Source organism: Cetorhinus maximus, unplaced genomic scaffold (assembly GCF_964194155.1).
Source record: "Cetorhinus maximus unplaced genomic scaffold, sCetMax3.hap1.1 HAP1_SCAFFOLD_3769, whole genome shotgun sequence".
Taxonomy (NCBI): domain Eukaryota; kingdom Metazoa; phylum Chordata; class Chondrichthyes; order Lamniformes; family Cetorhinidae; genus Cetorhinus; species Cetorhinus maximus.
Genome location: NW_027599675.1, coordinates 3,600 through 22,970, shown reverse-complemented (window position 1 = coordinate 22,970; position 19,371 = coordinate 3,600). Strand labels below are relative to the sequence as shown.

The 19,371-nt window shown below is 52.9% G+C and overlaps 1 protein-coding gene across 1 annotated transcript; it reads left to right on the top strand.

Annotated features, from left to right (window-relative positions):
* Positions 1-234: 234 nt before the first annotated feature.
* On the top strand, positions 235-18,182 carry lbh (LBH regulator of WNT signaling pathway). The gene is made up of 3 exons (XM_078538066.1): positions 235-438; positions 10,360-10,570; positions 17,144-18,182. The coding sequence occupies exons 1-3, from the start codon at positions 355-357 to the stop codon at positions 17,269-17,271; spliced, it is 423 nt and encodes a 140-aa protein (XP_078394192.1). The 5' UTR covers positions 235-354; the 3' UTR covers positions 17,272-18,182.
* The last annotated feature ends 1,189 nt before the right edge of the window (positions 18,183-19,371 follow it).

Here is a 19,371-nt window from a genome sequence, read left to right as displayed (position 1 = left end):
GGGCTGGGGTCTGTCAGAATGTGAGACTGAGGTGGTCTGGTGGACAGTGAGTCCAAGGGGTTGGCGTGGGGGCTGTGGGCAGGGCAGGAAATGGGATGTGCAGACAGTGGGCTGGAGATTAGGGTGGGGTGGGAGGCTGAATCTGGAGGAGACGGGACTGGAGCTGAGAGGAGGGTGGAGGTCAGGGAGTTGGGGGCGAGAAGGGGCGAGTGTCCAGTGAGTTGGCGAACAGCAGCATGATGAGGGCTGAGGGTGAAGGGAGGGAGATGGACAATGAAGGGGTCACTTTGTGGTTCAGTCATGGATCTTTTCCTCATCTCTCATTCTTAGAAAACTGGGACCCAAAACTGCACCATGACAGATGTGATGATCAACAGCTGTAAAGCGTCGGCTGAGGAAATGGGTCTCAAACATGATGAGAACAGACTTCCATTCCAGGTATGAGGGTCCCGCCTCGAACCCCCTCGGCAATGGAGGGGGGGCAGCAGGACAGAGACACAATGGAGCAGCGAGAAGGAGCGGGGAAGGAGCACGGGAGTAGGAATCGGGGAGTGGGGGGGAATCGGGGAGTGGGGGGGGAATCGGGGAGTGGGGGGGAATCGGGGGGAATCGGGGAGTGGGGGGGAATCGGGGAGTGGGGGGGGAATCGGGGAGTGGGGGGGGAATCGGGGAGTGGGGGGGAATCGGGGGGAATCGGGGAGTGGGGGGGGAATCGGGGAGTGGGGGGGGGAATCGGGGAGTGGGGGGGGATCGGGGGGAATCGGGGAGTGGGGGGGAATCGGGGAGTGGGGGGGGAATCGGGGAGTGGGGGAGGAATCGGAGAGTGGGGGGGGAATCGGAGAGTGGGGGGGGAATCGGGGAGTGGGGGGGGAATCGGGGAGTGGGGGGGAATCGGGGAGTGGGGGGGGAATCGGGGAGTGGGGGGAGAATCGGGGAGTGGGGGGGGAATCGGGGAGTGGGGGGGAATTGGGGAGTGGGGGGGAATCGGGGGGGGAATCGGGGAGTGGGGGGGAATCGGGGAGTGGGGGGGGAATCGGGGAGTGGGGGAGGAATCGGGGAGTGGGGGGGGAATCGGAGAGTGGGGGGGGAATCGGGGAGTGGGGGGGAATCGGGGAGTGGGGGGGGAATCGGGGAGTGGGGGAGGAATCGGAGAGTGGGGGGGGAATCGGAGAGTGGGGGGGGAATCGGGGAGTGGGGGGGAATCGGGGAGTGGGGGGGGAATCGGGGAGTGGGGGGAGAATCGGGGAGTGGGGGGGGAATCGGGGAGTGGGGGGGAATTGGGGAGTGGGGGGGGAATCGGGGGGGGAATCGGGGAGTGGGGGGGAATCGGGGAGTTAGGTGGAATTGGGGGGTACAAGGTATCGGAGGTGGGAGGGGAATCAGCGAGTGTGGGGAATCGGGGAGTGGATCAGGAATCGGGAAATGTGGGGAATTGGGGAGTGTGGGGAGAAATCGGGAAGTGGCAGGGCAATTGGGGATTCGGGGTGAATCGGGGGTTGGGTGAATCGGGGGTTGGGTGAATCGGGGGTTGGGTGAATCGGGGGTTGGGTGAATCGGGGGTTGGGTGAATCGGGGGTTGGGGGTCTCACCAGTGCCCTGTATAACTGAAGTATAACCTCCCTACTTTTGTAATCAATTCCCCTCACAATAAATAACATTCCATTAGCTTTCCTAATTCCCTGCTGTTCCTGTATACTAACCTTTAGAGATTCATGCACTAGGACACCCAGATCCCTCAGTTTGGTGGGGGGGGGGAGAGGGGAACAGTTTGGAGGGGGGGAGAGGGGAACAGTTTGTGGGGGGGAGAGGGGAACAGTTTGGGGGGGAGAGGGGAACAGTTTGGGGGGGAGAGGGGAACAGTTTGGGGGGGAGAGGGGAACAGTTTGTGGGGGGGAGAGGGGAACAGTTTGGGGGGGAGAGGGGAACAGTTTGGGGGGGGGGAGAGGGGAACAGTTTGGGGGGGGGAGGGGAACAGTTTGGGGGGGAGAGGGGAACAGTTTGGGGGGGTGGGGGAGAGGGGAACAGTTTGGGGGGGTGGGAGAGGGGAACAGTTTGGGGGGGGAGAGGGGAACAGTTTGGGGGGGAGAGGGGAACAGTTTGGGGGGGGTGGGGGAGAGGGGAACAGTTTGGGGGGGTGGGAGAGGGGAACAGTTTGGGGGGGTGGGGGAGAGGGGAACAGTTTGGGCGGGTGGGAGAGGGGAACAGTTTGGGGGGGTGGGTGAGAGGGGAACAGTTTGGGGGGGTGGGGGAGAGGGGAACAGTTTGGGGGGGGAGAGGGGAACAGTTTGGGGGGGTGGGGGAGAGGGGAACAGTTTGGGGGGGGGAGAGGGGAACAGTTTTGGGGGGGTGGAGGAGAGGGGAACAGTTTGGGGGGGATGGGGGAGAGGGGAACAGTTTGGGGGGCGGGGGAGAGGGGAACAATTTGAGGGGTGGGGGAGAGGGGAACAGTTTGGGCTCCTTTCCTCCCAGTTTCAAAATGGGTTTTTGATTCCTCGAGTCTGACGATAAATAATTTGTTGAATCTGGGGTCCTGACAAATCACAAAAAGCCTCATTTTGTTTGTGGAACAAATTCAAACAGATTGTTGGAGAGCCATTTCCATCCAGCACGGGCTATCAGCTAGTGGACACGATGGACTGAATGGTCTCCTTCTCTGGCATTCTGACTGACAACCCAGTTCCGTCTACTATAGTCAGCTAGTAGTATAGTTCGCTAGTAGTATAGTAGTATAGTTAGCTAGTAGTATAGTTAGCTAGTAGTATAGTTAGCTAGTAGACTCCATGGGCTGATGTACTCCTGGATCATTCAGGAAAACTGAAAGGTCTGAAGGTGGATAAATCACCTGGACCAGATGGATTACACCCCAGAGTTCTGAAGGAGATAGCTGAAGAGATAGTGGAGGCGTTAGTGGTGATCTTTCAGGAATCACTGGAGTCAGGGAGGGTCCCAGAGGACTGGAAAATCGCTAATGTAACCCCCCTGTTTAAGAAGGGAGTGAGGCAAAAGACGGGAAATTACAGCCCGATGAGCCTGACCTCGGTCGTTGGTAAGATTTTAGAGTCCATTATTAAGGATGAGATTTCAGAATACTTGGAAGTGCATGGTAAAATCGGGCAAAGTCAGCATGGTTTCATCAAGGGGAGGTCATGCCTGACAAATCTGTTAGAATTCTTTGAGGAGGTAATGAGTAGGTTAGACAAAGGAGAGCCAATGGATGTTATCTACTTGGACTTCCAGAAGGCCTTTGTCAATGTGCCGCACAGGAGGCTGCTCAGTAAGATAAGAGCCCATGGTGTTAGAAGCAAGGTACTAGCATGGATAGAAGATTGGCTGTCTGGCAGGAGGCAGAGAGTGGGGATAAGGGGGTCCTTCTCAGGATGGCGGCCGGTGACTAGTGGAGTTCCGCAGGAGTCAGTGTTGGGACCACAACTTTTCACTTTATACATTAATGATCTAGATGAAGGAACTGAGGGCATCCTGGCTAAGTTTACAGATGATACAAAGATAGGTGGAGGGACAGGTAGTATTGAGGAGGCGGGGAGGCTGCAGAAGGATTTGGACAGGTTAGGAGAATGGGCAAAGAAGTGGCAGATGGAATATAACGTGGGGAAGTGTGAGGTCATGCACTTTGGTAGGAAGAATAGAGGCATAGACTATTTTCTAAATGGGGAGAGAATTCAGAAATCTGGAGTGCAAAGGGACTTGGGAGTCCTAGTCCAGGATTCTCTTAAGGTTAACTTGCAGGTTGAGTCGGTAGTTAGGAAGGCAAATGCAATGTTGGCATTTATTTCGAAAGGACTAGAATATAAAAGCAGGGGTGTGCTGCTGAGGCTTTATAAGGCTCTGGTCAGACCACATTTAGAATATTGTGAGCAATTTTGGGCCCTGTATCTCAGGAAGGATGTGCTGGCCCTGGAGAGGGTCCAGAGGAGGTTCACGAGAATGATCCCAGGAATAAAAGGCTTAACATATGAGGAATGTTTGAGGACACTGGGTCTATACTCGATGGAGTTTAGAAGGATGAGGGGGGATCTGATTGAAACTTACAGAATACTGAAAGGCCTGGATAGAGTGGACGTGGGGAGGATGTTTCCATTATTAGGAGAGACTAGGACCCGAGGGCACAGCCTCAGAGTGAAGGGAAGACCTTTTAGAAGAGAGATGAGGAGAAACTTCTTTAGCCAGAGAGTGGTGAATCTATGGAATTCATTGCCACAGAAGGCTGTGGAGGCCAGGTCATTGAGTGTATTTAAGACCGAGATGGATAGGTTCTTGATTGGTAAGGGGATCAAAGGTTACGGGGAGAAGGCGGGAGAATGGGGTTGAGAAACTTATCAGCCATGATTGAATGGTGGAGCAGACTCGATGGGCCAAATGGCCTAATTTCTGCTCTTATGGTCTTATGGTCTTATTCCCGACGTACTCCTGGATCATTCCTGATGTACTCCTGGATCATTCCTGACGTACTCCTGGATCATTCCTGATGTACTCGGGGATCATTCCTGATGTACTCCTGGATCCCTCCTGATGTACTCCTGGATCATTCCTGATGTACTCCTGGATCATTCCTGATGTACTCCTAAGTCTTGTACCACCTGTCCCGGGAGAGACTTTGGGTCCTGTACCCCAACGACTACCCCCACCTGTCCCACCACACCTGAGAAGGGTTGTGGGTTCTGTTGCCACCCCAATCCCAGGAAGACTGAGACTGTGGGTCCTGTACCCAACCTCTCCCTGGAGGGACTGTGGCCCTAGGAGGCTCCCCTCCAACCTCAGTGCACCAGGACAGACTGTGGGTCCTGTACCCACCCCCACACACCCCAACAACACTGAGAACAGCTCACTGTACAAAGCAGGGTGTCAAAGCCAGGCCCTTGCAGCCTTTACCCAGAGGAGAATCGGGGAGAGTGGGGTGAGGGGGGTCCCACAAATACAAACTCTTCTTTACAAAACTGGCAGACAGAAAGGGAGCCACAGACCCACTTAGTGTACACACTCCCCATGTGCCTACACATCCAGTTACAGTGTACACACTCCCCATGTACCTACACATCCAGTTACAGTGTACACACACTCTCCATGTACCTACACATCTAGTTACAGTGTACACACTCCCTACGTACCTACACATCCAGTTACAGTGTACACACTCCCCATGTGCCTACACATCCAGTTACAGTGTACACACTCCCCATGTACCTACACATCCAGTTACAGTGTACACACACTCCCCATGCACCTACACATCCAGTTACAGTGTACACACTCCCTACGTACCTACACATCCAGTTACAGTGTACACACACTCCCCATGCACCTACACATCCAGTTACAGTGTACACACTCCCTACGTACCTACACATCCAGTTACAGTGTACACACTCCCCATGTACCTACACGTCCAGTTACAGCACACACACTCCCCATGTACCTACACATCCAGTTACAGCACACACACTCCCCATGTACCTACACATCCAGTTACAGTACACACACACTCCCCATGTACCTACACATCCAGTTACAGCACACACTCCCCACGCACCTACACATCCAGTTACAGTACACACACACTCCCCATGTACCTACACATCCAGTTACAGCACACACTCCCCATGTACCTACACATCCAGTTACAGTGTACACACACTCCCCATGTACCTACACATCCAGTTACAGTGTACACACACTCCCCATGTACCTACACATCCAGTTACAGTACACACACACTCCCCATGTACCTACACATCCAGTTACAGCACACACTCCCCACGCACCTACACATCCAGTTACAGTACACACACACTCCCCATGTACCTACACATCCAGTTACAGCACACACTCCCCATGTACCTACACATCCAGTTACAGTGTACACACACTCCCCATGTACCTACACATCCAGTTACAGTGTACACACACTCCCCATGTACCTACACATCCAGTTACAGTGTACACACACTCGTCATGTACCTACACATCCAGTTACAGCACACACACTCCCCATGTACCTACACATCCAGTTACAGTGTACACACACTCCCCATGTACCTACACATCCAGTTACAGTGTACACACACTCCCCATGTACCTACACATCCAGTTACAGTGTACACACACACCCCATGCACCTACACATCCAGTTACAGTGTACACACTCCCCATTCATCTACACATCCAGTTACAGTGTACACACTCCCCATGCACCAACACATCCAGTTACAGTGTACACACACTCCCCATGTACCTACACATCCAGTTACAGTGTACACACACTCCCCATGTACCTACACATCCAGTTACAGCACACACTCCCCATGTACCTACACATCCAGTTACAGTGTACACACTCCCCATGCACCTACACATCCAGTTACAGTGTACACACACTCCCCATGTACCTACACATCCAGTTACAGTGTACACACACTCCTCATGTACCTACACATCCAGTTACAGCACACACACTCCCCATGTACCTACACATCCAGTTACAGTGTACACACACTCCCCATGTACCTACACATCCAGTTACAGTGTACACACACTCCCCATGTACCTACACATCCAGTTACAGTGTACACACACACCCCATGCACCTACACATCCAGTTACAGTGTACACACTCCCCATTCATCTACACATCCAGTTACAGTGTACACACTCCCCATGCACCAACACATCCAGTTACAGTGTACACACACTCCCCATGTACCTACACATCCAGTTACAGTGTACACACACTCCCCATGTACCTACACATCCAGTTACAGCACACACTCCCCATGTACCTACACATCCAGTTACAGTGTACACACTCCCCATGCATCTACACATCCAGTTACAGCACACACTCCCCATGCACCTACACATCCAGTTACAGCACACACTCCCCATGCACCTACACATCCAGTTACAGCACACACTCCCCATGCACCTACACATCCAGTTACAGTGTACACACACTCCCCATGTGCCTACACATCCAGTTACAGTGTACACACACTCCCCATGTACCTACACATCCAGTTACAGTGTACACACACTCCTCAGGCACCTACACATCTAGTTACAGTGTACACACTCCCCATGTACCTACACATCCAGTTACAGTGCACACACACTCCCCATGCACCTACACATCCAGTTACAGTGCACACACACTCCCCATGTACCTACACATCCAGTTACAGTGTACACACGCTCCCCATGCACCTACACATCCAGTTATAGTGTACACACTCCCCATGCACCTACACATCCAGTTATAGTGTACACACTCCCCATGTACCTACACATCCAGTTACAGTGTACACACACTCCCCATTCATCTACACATCCAGTTACAGTGTACACACTCCCCATGTACCTACACATCCAGTTACAGCACACACACTCCCCATGTACCTACACATCCAGTTACAGTGTACACACTCCCCATGCACCTACACATCCAGTTACAGCACACACACTCCCCATGTACCTACACATCCAGTTACAGCACACACACTCCCCATGTACCTACACATCCAGTTACAGCACACACACTCCCCATGCACCTACACATCCAGTTACAGCACACACTCCCCATGTACCTACACATCCAGTTACAGCACACACTCCCCATGTACCTACACATCCAGTTACAGTGTACACACACTCCCCATGTACCTACACATCCAGTTACAGCACACACACTCCCCATGTACCTACACATCCAGTTACAGCACACACTCCCCATTCATCTACACATCCAGTTACAGTGTACACACACTCCCCATGTACCTACACATCCAGTTACAGCACACACACTCCCCATGTACCTACACATCCAGTTACAGTGTACACACACTCCCCATGTACCTACACATCCAGTTACAGCACACACACTCCTCATGTACCTACACATCCAGTTACAGTGTACACACACTCCCCATGTACCTACACATCCAGTTACAGTGCACACACACTCCTCATGTACCTACACATCCAGTTACAGTGTACACACACTCCCCATGTACCTACACAACCAGTTACAGTTTACACACACTCCCCATGTACCTACACATCCAGTTACAGTGCACACACACTCCTCATGTACCTACACATCCACTTACAGTGTACACACACTCCCTATGTACCTACACATCCAGTTACAGTGCACACACACTCCTCATGTACCTACACATCCAGTTACAGTGTACACACACTCCCCATGTACCTACACATCCAGTTACAGTGTACACACACTCCCCATGCACCTACACATCCAGTTACAGCACACACTCCCCATGCACCTACACATCCAGTTACAGTGTACACACACTCCCCATGCACCTACACATCCAGTTACAGTGTACACACACTCCCCATGTACCTACACATCCAGTTACAGTGCACACACACTCCTCATGTACCTACACATCCAGTTACAGTGCACACACACTCCCCATGTACCTACACATCCAGTTACAGTGTACACACACTCCCCATGTACCTACACATCCAGTTACAGTGTACACACACTCCCCATGTACCTACACATCCAGTTACAGTATACACACTCCCCATGCACCTACACATCCAGTTACAGTGTACTCACACTCCCCATTCATCTACACATCTAGTTACAGTGTACACACTCCCCATGCACCTACACATCCAGTTACAGTGTACACACTCCCCATGTACCTACACATCCAGTTACAGTGTACACACACTCCCCATGCATGTACACATCAAGTTACAGTGTACACACACTCCCCATGTACCTACACATCCAGTTACAGCACACACTCCCCATGTACCTACACATCCAGTTACAGTGTACACACACTCCCCATGTACCTACACATCCAGTTACAGTGTACACACACTCCCCATGTACCTACACATCCAGTTACAGTGTACACACACTCCCCATGTACCTACACATCCAGTTACAGTGTACACACACTCCCCATGTACCTACACATCCAGTTACAGTGTACACACTCCCCATGCACCTACACATCCAGTTACAGTGTACACACACTCCCCATGTACCTACACATCCAGTTAACAGTACACACAATCCTCAGTCACCTACACATTTAGTTACATTACACCTGCTCCCCACGCACGTACATCTACGTAGTGTCCTGAGAGTCAGAAGCTCAGATAGATAACCCAGGTCAACCTATCCCCTATTTCAGCCATGCGATCTCGCTGGGGAACCCACTCTGCTCTTGGTCAATGAAGCAGGAAACATGTGTTCTGTCTCATAGTTGTCAGAAAGTTTAAAATTGAGAGTTGCTATGGTAACATCTGCAACAAGAGAATACATTGAATTCCTCTCCTTGCTTTTTCCATCCAGGGTTTAATTTAGATCCATGTCAGACTTCAGCATCCCTGATAACACAGCTACCCCGCCTGCTCCTTATAGTCCGATACCCTGCGTACAACATGTCTGGTGCTGTACTCACACCGAAGCTAGACTGATAAACACCCCTTCTATTTTCACACCTTATTTCTGTTATCTCTTGCTCTGGTTTGGACAGTTCATGTGGAGAATAGATGTTGGCATGGACAGCTTGACAGGACTGGCTTCCTTCCAGCATCTAACTTCCCTGTAAAACTCTCTCCGTTCTTCTTCGATTGTTTGACCATTGAATGTGTCTGTGTAACCTCCCTAAGCATCAATCCTTTCCCACGTCTCCATTTGCAGCTGACCTGTCCCCTCCTGTGCTCACTGTGCTCTGGATAACCCAGCCCTGAACTTCTTTTTGGGATAACTCGGGGGAGCATGGGGGGAATTGAGAAAGTTGTGGTGGGGGTGAAGTGGGGGTATGTGGCATCCTAGCTGGGGTGGGGCATTGTTGTGAACTGCCAGTATAAATCTGCATTTAGCTAGCTGCTTTCTCTTCCACATTTCCCCCATGTTACATGGGTCGGCACAATACTGCTTCATCATTTTCATATTGACCACCATGTTTGGCTTTGGTGGAAAACCCACTGGTTTGACTGCACCACAGCCAACAAGTCCTGGAGTAGGACTTGAACCTGGGGCTTTCCAGCTGAGACCTATCCATCGAGGCCCCCCCAGATCCAATAAACCTGGGTTTAGCATCTCATCTAAAAGACGAGGAGTCAACAAACTTGTAGAATGGACGTGTAACTGGCAAATGATTTTCACTAATGGGCTTCTCTCCTCTCTCTCTCCCCATCTCCTCCATCTCTCCCTTTTATTCTCTCCCTTTATCCTCCATCTCTCTATTCCCTCCTCTCTCTCCATCTCATCTATCCTTTGCACCTTCTCTCCTTCCCTCCCCCCCCCACCCCTCCTCTCTTGCACCATCTCTCCCTATCCCGCTCTCCTAGATCTTCCCCGATCCCTGTGATTCCTATGAGGGTCAGTGCAAACTCAAGGACCGTCTGCCGTCCATTGTAGTGGAGCCGACCGATGTCAGTGAGGTGGAGAGTGGGGAGTTGCGCTGGCCTCCTGAGGAGTTCCTCATCCCCGAGCAGAGCGGAGAGGGAGAGGAGATCATTCCCCATCCTGGAGACAGGGCCCAGATGGAAAGTGAGCCAGGTACATTGGGTTGGGAAGGGGAAAGGAGCAGACGGTGCGGAGGGTAGAAGTGGGTTGAGGGGCAGAGCGGTGATGGAGAGAGGAAGGTAAGGGGGGGAAAGGAAATTGGAGGGGAAGTGAGGTGGGGGGAGAGGGATGGGGGAAGAGGGAGACATGAAGGACAGAGGGAATTGGGAGAAAGGAAGGGGTGAAGGAGGGAGAGAGAGTGAGGTAAGGGGGAGAGGAAGGGGTGAAGGGGAGAGAGCAGGGTGAGGGGGAGGGAGGGAGAGGGGGAGAGGAAGGGGCGAGGGTGAGATGAGGGGGAGAGGGAGGGTGAGGGAGAGAGGGAGAGGGAGGGGGAGAGAGCAGGTTGAGGGGAGAGAGCGGGTGAGGGGGATAGGGAGAGGTGAGGGTGAAATGAGGGGGAGAGGGAAAGTGAAGGGGAGAGAGCAGGATGAGGGGAGAGGTTGGGTGAGGGTTGAGGGAGGGGAAGGAGGGAGGGAGGGGTGAGGAGGGAGAGGGAGAGAGGTGAGGGGGAGGGAGGGGGATGGGAGGGGGAAGGGAGGGGGATGGGAGGGAGAAGGGAAGGGGAGGGGGATGGGAGGGGGGAGGGAGGAGTGAGAGAGAGAGGGAGGGGTGAAATGAAGGGGAAAGGCAGTGAGGGGGTCATGTGAAGGATGGTCATTTGAGTGAGGGATGAGAGTTAATTGAATGGGTGTGAGACGGGAATTAAGGGGTGTGGGGAGAATGAGTGTAGCTGTGGTGGGGAGAATGAGTGTAGCTGTGGGGAGAATGAGTGTAGCTGTGGGGAGAATGAGTGTAGCTGTGGAGGGGAGAATGAGTGTAGCTGTGATGGGGAGAATGGGTGTTACTGTGATGGGGAGAATGAGTGTAGCTGTGGTGGGGAGAATGAGTGTAGCTGTGGTGGGGAGAATGAGTGTAGCTGTGGTGGGGAGAATGAGTGTAGCTGTGGTGGGGAGAATGGGTATAGCTGTGGGGAGAATGAGTGTAGCTGTGGTGGGGAGAATGAGTGTAGCTGTGGTGGGGAGAATGGGTGTAGCTGTGGTGGGGAGAATGAGTGTAGCTGTGGTGGGGAGAATGAGTGTAGCTGTGGTGGGGAGAATGAGTGTAGCTGTGGTGGGGAGAATGAGTGTAGCTGTGGTGGGGAGAATGAGTGTAGCTGTGGGGAGAATGAGTGTAGCTGTGGTGGGGAGAATGAGTGTAGCTGTGGTGGGGAGAATGAGTGTAGCTGTGGTGGGGAGAATGAGTGTAGCTGTGGTGGGGAGAATGAGTGTAGCTGTGTGGGAGAATGAGTGTAGCTGTGGTGGGGAGAATGAGTGTAGCTGTGGTGGGGAGAATGAGTGTAGCTGTGGTGGGGAGAATGAGTGTAGCTGTGGTGGGGAGAATGAGTGTAGCTGTGGTGGGGAGAATGAGTGTAGCTGTGGTGGGGAGAATGAGTGTAGCTGTGGTGGGGAGAATGAGTGTAGCTGTGGGGAGAATGAGTGTAGCTGTGGCGGGGAGAATGAGTGTAGCTGTGGCGGGGAGAATGAGTGTAGCTGTGGGGAGAATGAGTGTAGCTGTGGTGGGGAGAATGAGTGTAGCTGTGGGGAGAATGAGTGTAGCTGTGGTGGGGAGAATGAGTGTAGCTGTGGGGAGAATGAGTGTAGCTGTGGTGGGGAGAATGAGTGTAGCTGTGGTGGGGAGAATGAGTGTAGCTGTGGTGGGGAGAATGAGTGTAGCTGTGGGGAGAATGAGTGTAGCTGTGGGGAGAATGAGTGTAGCTGTGGTGGGGAGAATGAGTGTAGCTGTGGTGGGGAGAATGAGTGTAGCTGTGGGGAGAATGAGTGTAGCTGTGGAGGGGAGAATGAGTGTAGCTGTGATGGGGAGAATGAGTGTAGCTGTGATGGGGAGAATGGGTGTTACTGTGATGGGGAGAATGAGTGTAGCTGTGGTGGGGAGAATGAGTGTAGCTGTGGTGGGGAGAATGAGTGTAGCTGTGGTGGGGAGAATGAGTGTAGCTGTGGTGGGGAGAATGGGTGTAGCTGTGGGGAGAATGAGTGTAGCTGTGGTGGGGAGAATGAGTGTAGCTGTGGTGGGGAGAATGGGTGTAGCTGTGGTGGGGAGAATGAGTGTAGCTGTGGTGGGGAGAATGAGTGTAGCTGTGGTGGGGAGAATGAGTGTAGCTGTGGTGGGGAGAATGAGTGTAGCTGTGGTGGGGAGAATGAGTGTAGCTGTGGGGAGAATGAGTGTAGCTGTGGTGGGGAGAATGAGTGTAGCTGTGGTGGGGAGAATGAGTGTAGCTGTGGTGGGGAGAATGAGTGTAGCTGTGGGGAGAATGAGTGTAGCTGTGGTGGGGAGAATGAGTGTAGCTGTGGTGGGGAGAATGAGTGTAGCTGTGGTGGGGAGAATGAGTGTAGCTGTGGTGGGGAGAATGAGTGTAGCTGTGGTGGGGAGAATGAGTGTAGCTGTGGTGGGGAGAATGAGTGTAGCTGTGGTGGGGAGAATGAGTGTAGCTGTGGGGAGAATGAGTGTAGCTGTGGAGGGGAGAATGAGTGTAGCTGTGATGGGGAGAATGGGTGTTACTGTGATGGGGAGAATGAGTGTAGCTGTGGTGGGGAGAATGAGTGTAGCTGTGGTGGGGAGAATGAGTGTAGCTGTGGTGGGGAGAATGAGTGTAGCTGTGGTGGGGAGAATGGGTGTAGCTGTGGGGAGAATGAGTGTAGCTGTGGTGGGGAGAATGAGTGTAGCTGTGGTGGGGAGAATGGGTGTAGCTGTGGTGGGGAGAATGAGTGTAGCTGTGGTGGGGAGAATGAGTGTAGCTGTGGTGGGGAGAATGAGTGTAGCTGTGGTGGGGAGAATGAGTGTAGCTGTGGTGGGGAGAATGAGTGTAGCTGTGGTGGGGAGAATGAGTGTAGCTGTGGTGGGGAGAATGAGTGTAGCTGTGGTGGGGAGAATGAGTGTAGCTGTGGTGGGGAGAATGAGTGTAGCTGTGGGGAGAATGAGTGTAGCTGTGGTGGGGAGAATGAGTGTAGCTGTGGTGGGGAGAATGAGTGTAGCTGTGGTGGGGAGAATGAGTGTAGCTGTGGTGGGGAGAATGAGTGTAGCTGTGGTGGGGAGAATGAGTGTAGCTGTGGTGGGGAGAATGAGTGTAGCTGTGGTGGGGAGAATGAGTGTAGCTGTGGTGGGGAGAATGAGTGTAGCTGTGGGGAGAATGAGTGTAGCTGTGGCGGGGAGAATGAGTGTAGCTGTGGGGAGAATGAGTGTAGCTGTGGTGGGGAGAATGAGTGTAGCTGTGGGGAGAATGAGTGTAGCTGTGGTGGGGAGAATGAGTGTAGCTGTGGGGAGAATGAGTGTAGCTGTGGTGGGGAGAATGAGTGTAGCTGTGGTGGGGAGAATGAGTGTAGCTGTGGTGGGGAGAATGAGTGTAGCTGTGGGGAGAATGAGTGTAGCTGTGGGGAGAATGAGTGTAGCTGTGGTGGGGAGAATGAGTGTAGCTGTGTTGGGGAGAATGAGTGTAGCTGTGGTGGGGAGAATGAGTGTAGCTGTGGGGAGAATGAGTGTGGCTGTGGGGAGAATGAGTGTAGCTGTGGTGGGGAGAATGAGTGTAGCTGTGGTGGGGAGAATGAGTGTAGCTGTGGTGGGGAGAATGGGTGTAGCTGTGGTGGGGAGAATGAGTGTAGCTGTGGTGGGGAGAATGGGTGTAGCTGTGGTGGGGAGAATGAGTGTAGCTGTGGGGAGAATGAGTGTAGCTGTGGTTGGGAGAATGAATGTAGCTGTGGTAGGGAGAATGAGTGTAGCTGTGGGAGAATGAGTGTAGCTGTGGTGGGGAGAATGAGTGTAGCTGTGGGGAGAATGAGTGTAGCTGTGGTGGGGAGAATGAGTGTAGCTGTGGCGGGGAGAATGAGTGTAGCTGTGGGGAGAATGAGTGTAGCTGTGGTGGGGAGAATGAGTGTAGCTGTGGTGGGGAGAATGAGTGTAGCTGTGGTGGGGAGAATGAGTGTAGCTGTGGTGGGGAGAATGAGTGTAGCTGTGGGGAGAATGAGTGTAGCTGTGGTGGGGAGAATGAGTGTAGCTGTGGTGGGGAGAATGGGTGTAGCTGTGGTGGGGAGAATGAGTGTAGCTGTGGTGGGGAGAATGGGTGTAGCTGTGGTGGGGAGAATGAGTGTAGCTGTGGGGAGAATGAGTGTAGCTGTGGGGAGAATGAGTGTAGCTGTGGGGAGAATGAGTGTAGCTGTGGTTGGGAGAATGAATGTAGCTGTGGTGTGGAGAATGAGTGTAGCTGTGGGGAGAATGAGTGTAGCTGTGGTTGGGAGAATGAATGTAGCTGTGGTGGGGAGAATGAGTGTAGCTGTGGTGGGGAGAATGAGTGTAGCTGTGGGGAGAATGAATGTAGCTGTGGTGGGGAGAATGGGTGTAGCTGTGGGGAGAATGAGTGTAGCTGTGGTGGGGAGAATGGGTGTAGCTGTGGGGAGAATGAGTGTAGCTGTGGTGGGGAGAATGAGTGTAGCTGTGGTGGGGAGAATGAGTGTAGCTGTGGTGGGGAGAATGGGTGTAGCTGTGGGGAGAATGAGTGTCGCTGTGGGGAGAATGAGTGTAGCTGTGGTGGGGAGAATGAGTGTAGCTGTGGTGGGGAGAATGAGTGTAGCTGTGGTGGGGAGAATGAGTGTAGCTGTGGTGGGGAGAATGGGTGTAGCTGTGGGGAGAATGAGTGTAGCTGTGGTGGGGAGAATGGGTGTAGCTGTGGTGGGGAGAATGAGTGTAGCTGTGGTGGGGAGAATGAGTGTAGCTGTGGTGGGGAGAATGGGTGTAGCTGTGGGGAGAATGAGTGTAGCTGTGGGGAGAATGAGTGTAGCTGTGGGGAGAATGAGTGTAGCTGTGGGGAGAATGAGTGTAGCTGTGGTGGGGAGAATGAGTGTAGCTGTGGGGAGAATGAGTGTAGCTGTGGGGAGAATGAGTGTAGCTGTGGTGGGGAGAATGAGTGTAGCTGTGGGGAGAATGAGTGTAGCTGTGGTGGGGAGAATGAGTGTAGCTGTGGTGGGGAGAATGAGTGTAGCTGTGGTGGGGAGAATGAGTGTAGCTGTGGGGAGAATGAGTGTAGCTGTGGGGAGAATGAGTGTAGCTGTGGGGAGAATGAGTGTAGCTGTGGTGGGGAGAATGAGTGTAGCTGTGGTGGGGAGAATGAGTGTAGCTGTGGGGAGAATGAGTGTAGCTGTGGTGGGGAGAATGAGTGTAGCTGTGGGGAGAATGAGTGTAGCTGTGGGGAGAATGAGTGTAGCTGTGGTGGGGAGAATGAGTGTAGCTGTGGTGGGGAGAATGAGTGTAGCTGTGGGGAGAATGAGTGTAGCTGTGGTGGGGAGAATGAGTGTAGCTGTGGTGGGGAGAATGAGTGTAGCTGTGGTGGGGAGAATGAGTGTAGCTGTGGTGGGGAGAATGAGTGTAGCTGTGGGGAGAATGAGTGTAGCTGTGGTGGGGAGAATGAGTGTAGCTGTGGTGGGGAGAATGAGTGTAGCTGTGGTGGGGAGAATGAGTGTAGCTGTGGGGAGAATGAGTGTAGCTGTGGTGGGGAGAATGAGTGTAGCTGTGGTGGGGAGAATGAGTGTAGCTGTGGTGGGGAGAATGAGTGTAGCTGTGGGGAGAATGAGTGTAGCTGTGGGGAGAATGAGTGTAGCTGTGGTGGGGAGAATGAGTGTAGCTGTGGTGGGGAGAATGAGTGTAGCTGTGGTGGGGAGAATGAGTGTAGCTGTGGTGGGGAGAATGAGTGTAGCTGTGGTGGGGAGAATGAGTGTAGCTGTGGTGGGGAGAATGAGTGTAGCTGTGGTGGGGAGAATGAGTGTAGCTGTGGGGAGAATGAGTGTAGCTGTGGTGGGGAGAATGAGTGTAGCTGTGGTGGGGAGAATGAGTGTAGCTGTGGTGGGGAGAATGAGTGTAGCTGTGGTGGGGAGAATGAGTGTAGCTGTGGGGAGAATGAGTGTAGCCCTGGCGGGGAGAATGAGTGTAGCTGTGGGGAGAATGAGTGTAGCTGTGGTGGGGAGAATGAGTGTAGCTGTGGTGGGGAGAATGAGTGTAGCTGTGGGGAGAATGAGTGTGGCTGTGGGGAGAATGACTGTAGCTGTGGTGGGGAGAATGCGTGTAGCTGTGGTGGGGAGAATGAGTGTAGCTGTGGTGGGGAGAATGAGTGTAGCTGTGGTGGGGAGAATGAGTGTAGCTGTGGTGGGGAGAATGAGTGTAGCTGTGGTGGGGAGAATGAGTGTAGCTGTGGGGAGAATGAGTGTTGCTGTGGGGAGAATGAGTGTAGCTGTGGTGGGGAGAATGAGTGTAGCTGTGGTGGGGAGAATGGGTGTAGCTGTGGTGGGGAGAATGAGTGTAGCTGTGGGGAGAATGAGTGTAGCCGTGGTGGGGAGAATGAGTGTAGCTGTGGCGGGGAGAATGAGTGTAGCTGTGGTGGGGAGAATGAGTGTAGCTGTGGCGGGGAGAATGAGTGTAGCTGTGGGGAGAATGAGTGTAGCTGTGGGGAGAATGAGTGTCTCTCTGGAGGGTGTTTTGGGGGCAGGGTGTGTAATTCTCAGTTCCTGACCTTGTCTTATTTATGAACAGCATTACCGGAGGATCAGAAGGAGCCGGGAGACACGGAGCAGGGAGAGACGGAGCCAGGAGACACGGAGCCGGGAGACACGGAGCCGGGAGACACGGAGCCTGGACACAGTCTGCCCTCAGGCAACTAACTCCTCGGGAATGTTTGGGAATGCGGGGGCTGATTTTTGACAACCCAACTTGGTCAGACTTTGGCGAACTTAACTCGATACACGGTTTCTTTGGTCAAGATTTGGAGAGAGTTTTTACACAGAATGGCCCTCGTCTGTCTCCGATGGGCCCCTTGTCTGTCTGCAATGGGCCCCTCGTCTGTCTGCAATGGGCCCCTCGTCTGTCTGCAATGGCCCCTCGTCTGTCTCCGATGGGCCCCTCGTCTGTCTCCGATGGGCCCTCGTCTGTCTGCAATGGGCCCCTCGTCTGTCTGCAATGGGCCCCTCGTCTGTCTGCAATGGACCCTCATCTGTCTCCGATGGGCCCCTCGTCTGTCTGCAGTGGGCCCTGGTCTGTCTGCGATGGGCCCTGGTCTGTCTGCAGTGGGCCCTGGTCTGTCTGCAATGGGCCCCGGTCTGTCTGCGATGGGCCCTGGTCTGTCTGCGATGGGCCCTGGTCTGTCTGCAGTGGACCCCGGTCTGTCTGCGATGGGCCCCGGTCTGTCTCCGATGGGCCCCAGTCTGTAATGTCCCTTCTTTTCAGTCGGGCTGTATGATGAAGTTTTGCAATTGAACACAGCTCCTGACTCAGACTGGGGGGTAAGGGCACAGAGGCTTTTGCTGAGGGTGAGAGGGAGCTTCCGTTCTGTTTGTTACTTTAGTTTTATTTTGATTCTGTGTAAAACTCGACTCTTAATTCTAATCTTCTTCTTCCAAATAGTCAGGACTAGTTACAAACTTTTTAATCAAGTCAACGTGAATGTTTCCTTTTTGTTTTATTAAAGCTACTTGTTGCTGTGGGAGCTGCACTAACCTCACTCGCTGCATCGCACAGAGTTTGCAGTCTGAGCTGAGGTGCGCTGGGCACTCACAATCACAAGTCTTCAGCATTGAGCTAACCCCTTCTGCTTTGTGGAACACATTCTGTGCTGACCCCAAGCCAGGAATTGGGCAGCCCCTGACAGTGCTGACTCTGTACCACAAACCCTGACTTCCAGGCTGATTCACAGCACAAAAACACAGGGCTCCCATTTCACACTCACTCTGAATCGTTCTAGTAAGCAGCACAGAACGCAATGGACATCGCTTGTAACTGATGAGAGTCAGTCTTTGTTATAGAAGAGTCAACAGACTCCCATCTACAACACATCTCAACAAATATAAAATCTTCAAACCAACCCCCTTGGCCCCTGCTCCACATCCCCTGCCTGCCTCTCCATTCTCTCTGCCCCCCTCCTATTCTGACTGACAGACCTTGTCCCAACCTTACACAAAGTCTCAAACTTCTCGGGGGATTGGGGGAGGTGGAACGGAGGACAACACGATGCTTTGTGTTGTTAAGAAACGAAGGCTGACAGTCCTTGTCTTGTGAGGTCCTCGGATTCACCCCTCTTCCGGGCAGCCGCCTCTTCCTGTGGTGTTTGTTGCACACTGCCTGGTGTGTGTAAGATTGCTGCCTGTCTCTCCACATTGCAGACTGACAGCGATTGTGCCACTGGCTCTACAACACTGACAGCCGCACACATCACGCAAACCTGCTGCGGTCTCTCACTATCTCTTCACAGGACCACCTGGTGTGAACCAATGAACCTATCCCCCCACTGCCCAGTCTCCATCCTCTCTTCAGACTCTGTCCTTCCAGCCAATCTCCCCACACAACAATTTCCATTGGAAACATAGAAACTAGGAACAGGAGTAGGCCATTCGGCCCTTCGAGCCTGCTCTGCCATTCAATATGATCCTGGCTGATCCTCTACCTCAACGCCATATTCCCCGCTTTCTCTCCATAACCCTTGATGCCCTAATATCCAAAAATTATCAATTTCTTTCTTGAATATACTCAGTGACCCGGCCTCCACAGCTTCTGTGGTAGAGAATTCTATAGGTTGACCATCCTCTGAGTGAAGAAATTTTCCTCATCTCAATCCCATATGGCCTGCCCTGTATCCTGAGACTGTGGCGCCTGGTTCTAGACTCCCCAACCAGGGGAAACATCCTCCCTGCTTCCAGTCTGTCTATAGCCCTGTTAGAATTTTATACGCTTCAATCAGATCCCCTCTCATTCTTCGAGTGAATACAAAC

Coding starts and splice junctions, on each gene's coding strand:
- lbh (XM_078538066.1), top strand. CDS start 355: ATGACAGATGTGATGATCAACAGCTGTAAAGCGTCGGCTGAGGAAATG. Junction 439..10,359: donor AGAACAGACTTCCATTCCAG/GTATGAGGGTCC, acceptor CCGCTCTCCTAG/ATCTTCCCCGATCCCTGTGA. Junction 10,571..17,143: donor CCAGATGGAAAGTGAGCCAG/GTACATTGGGTT, acceptor ATTTATGAACAG/CATTACCGGAGGATCAGAAG.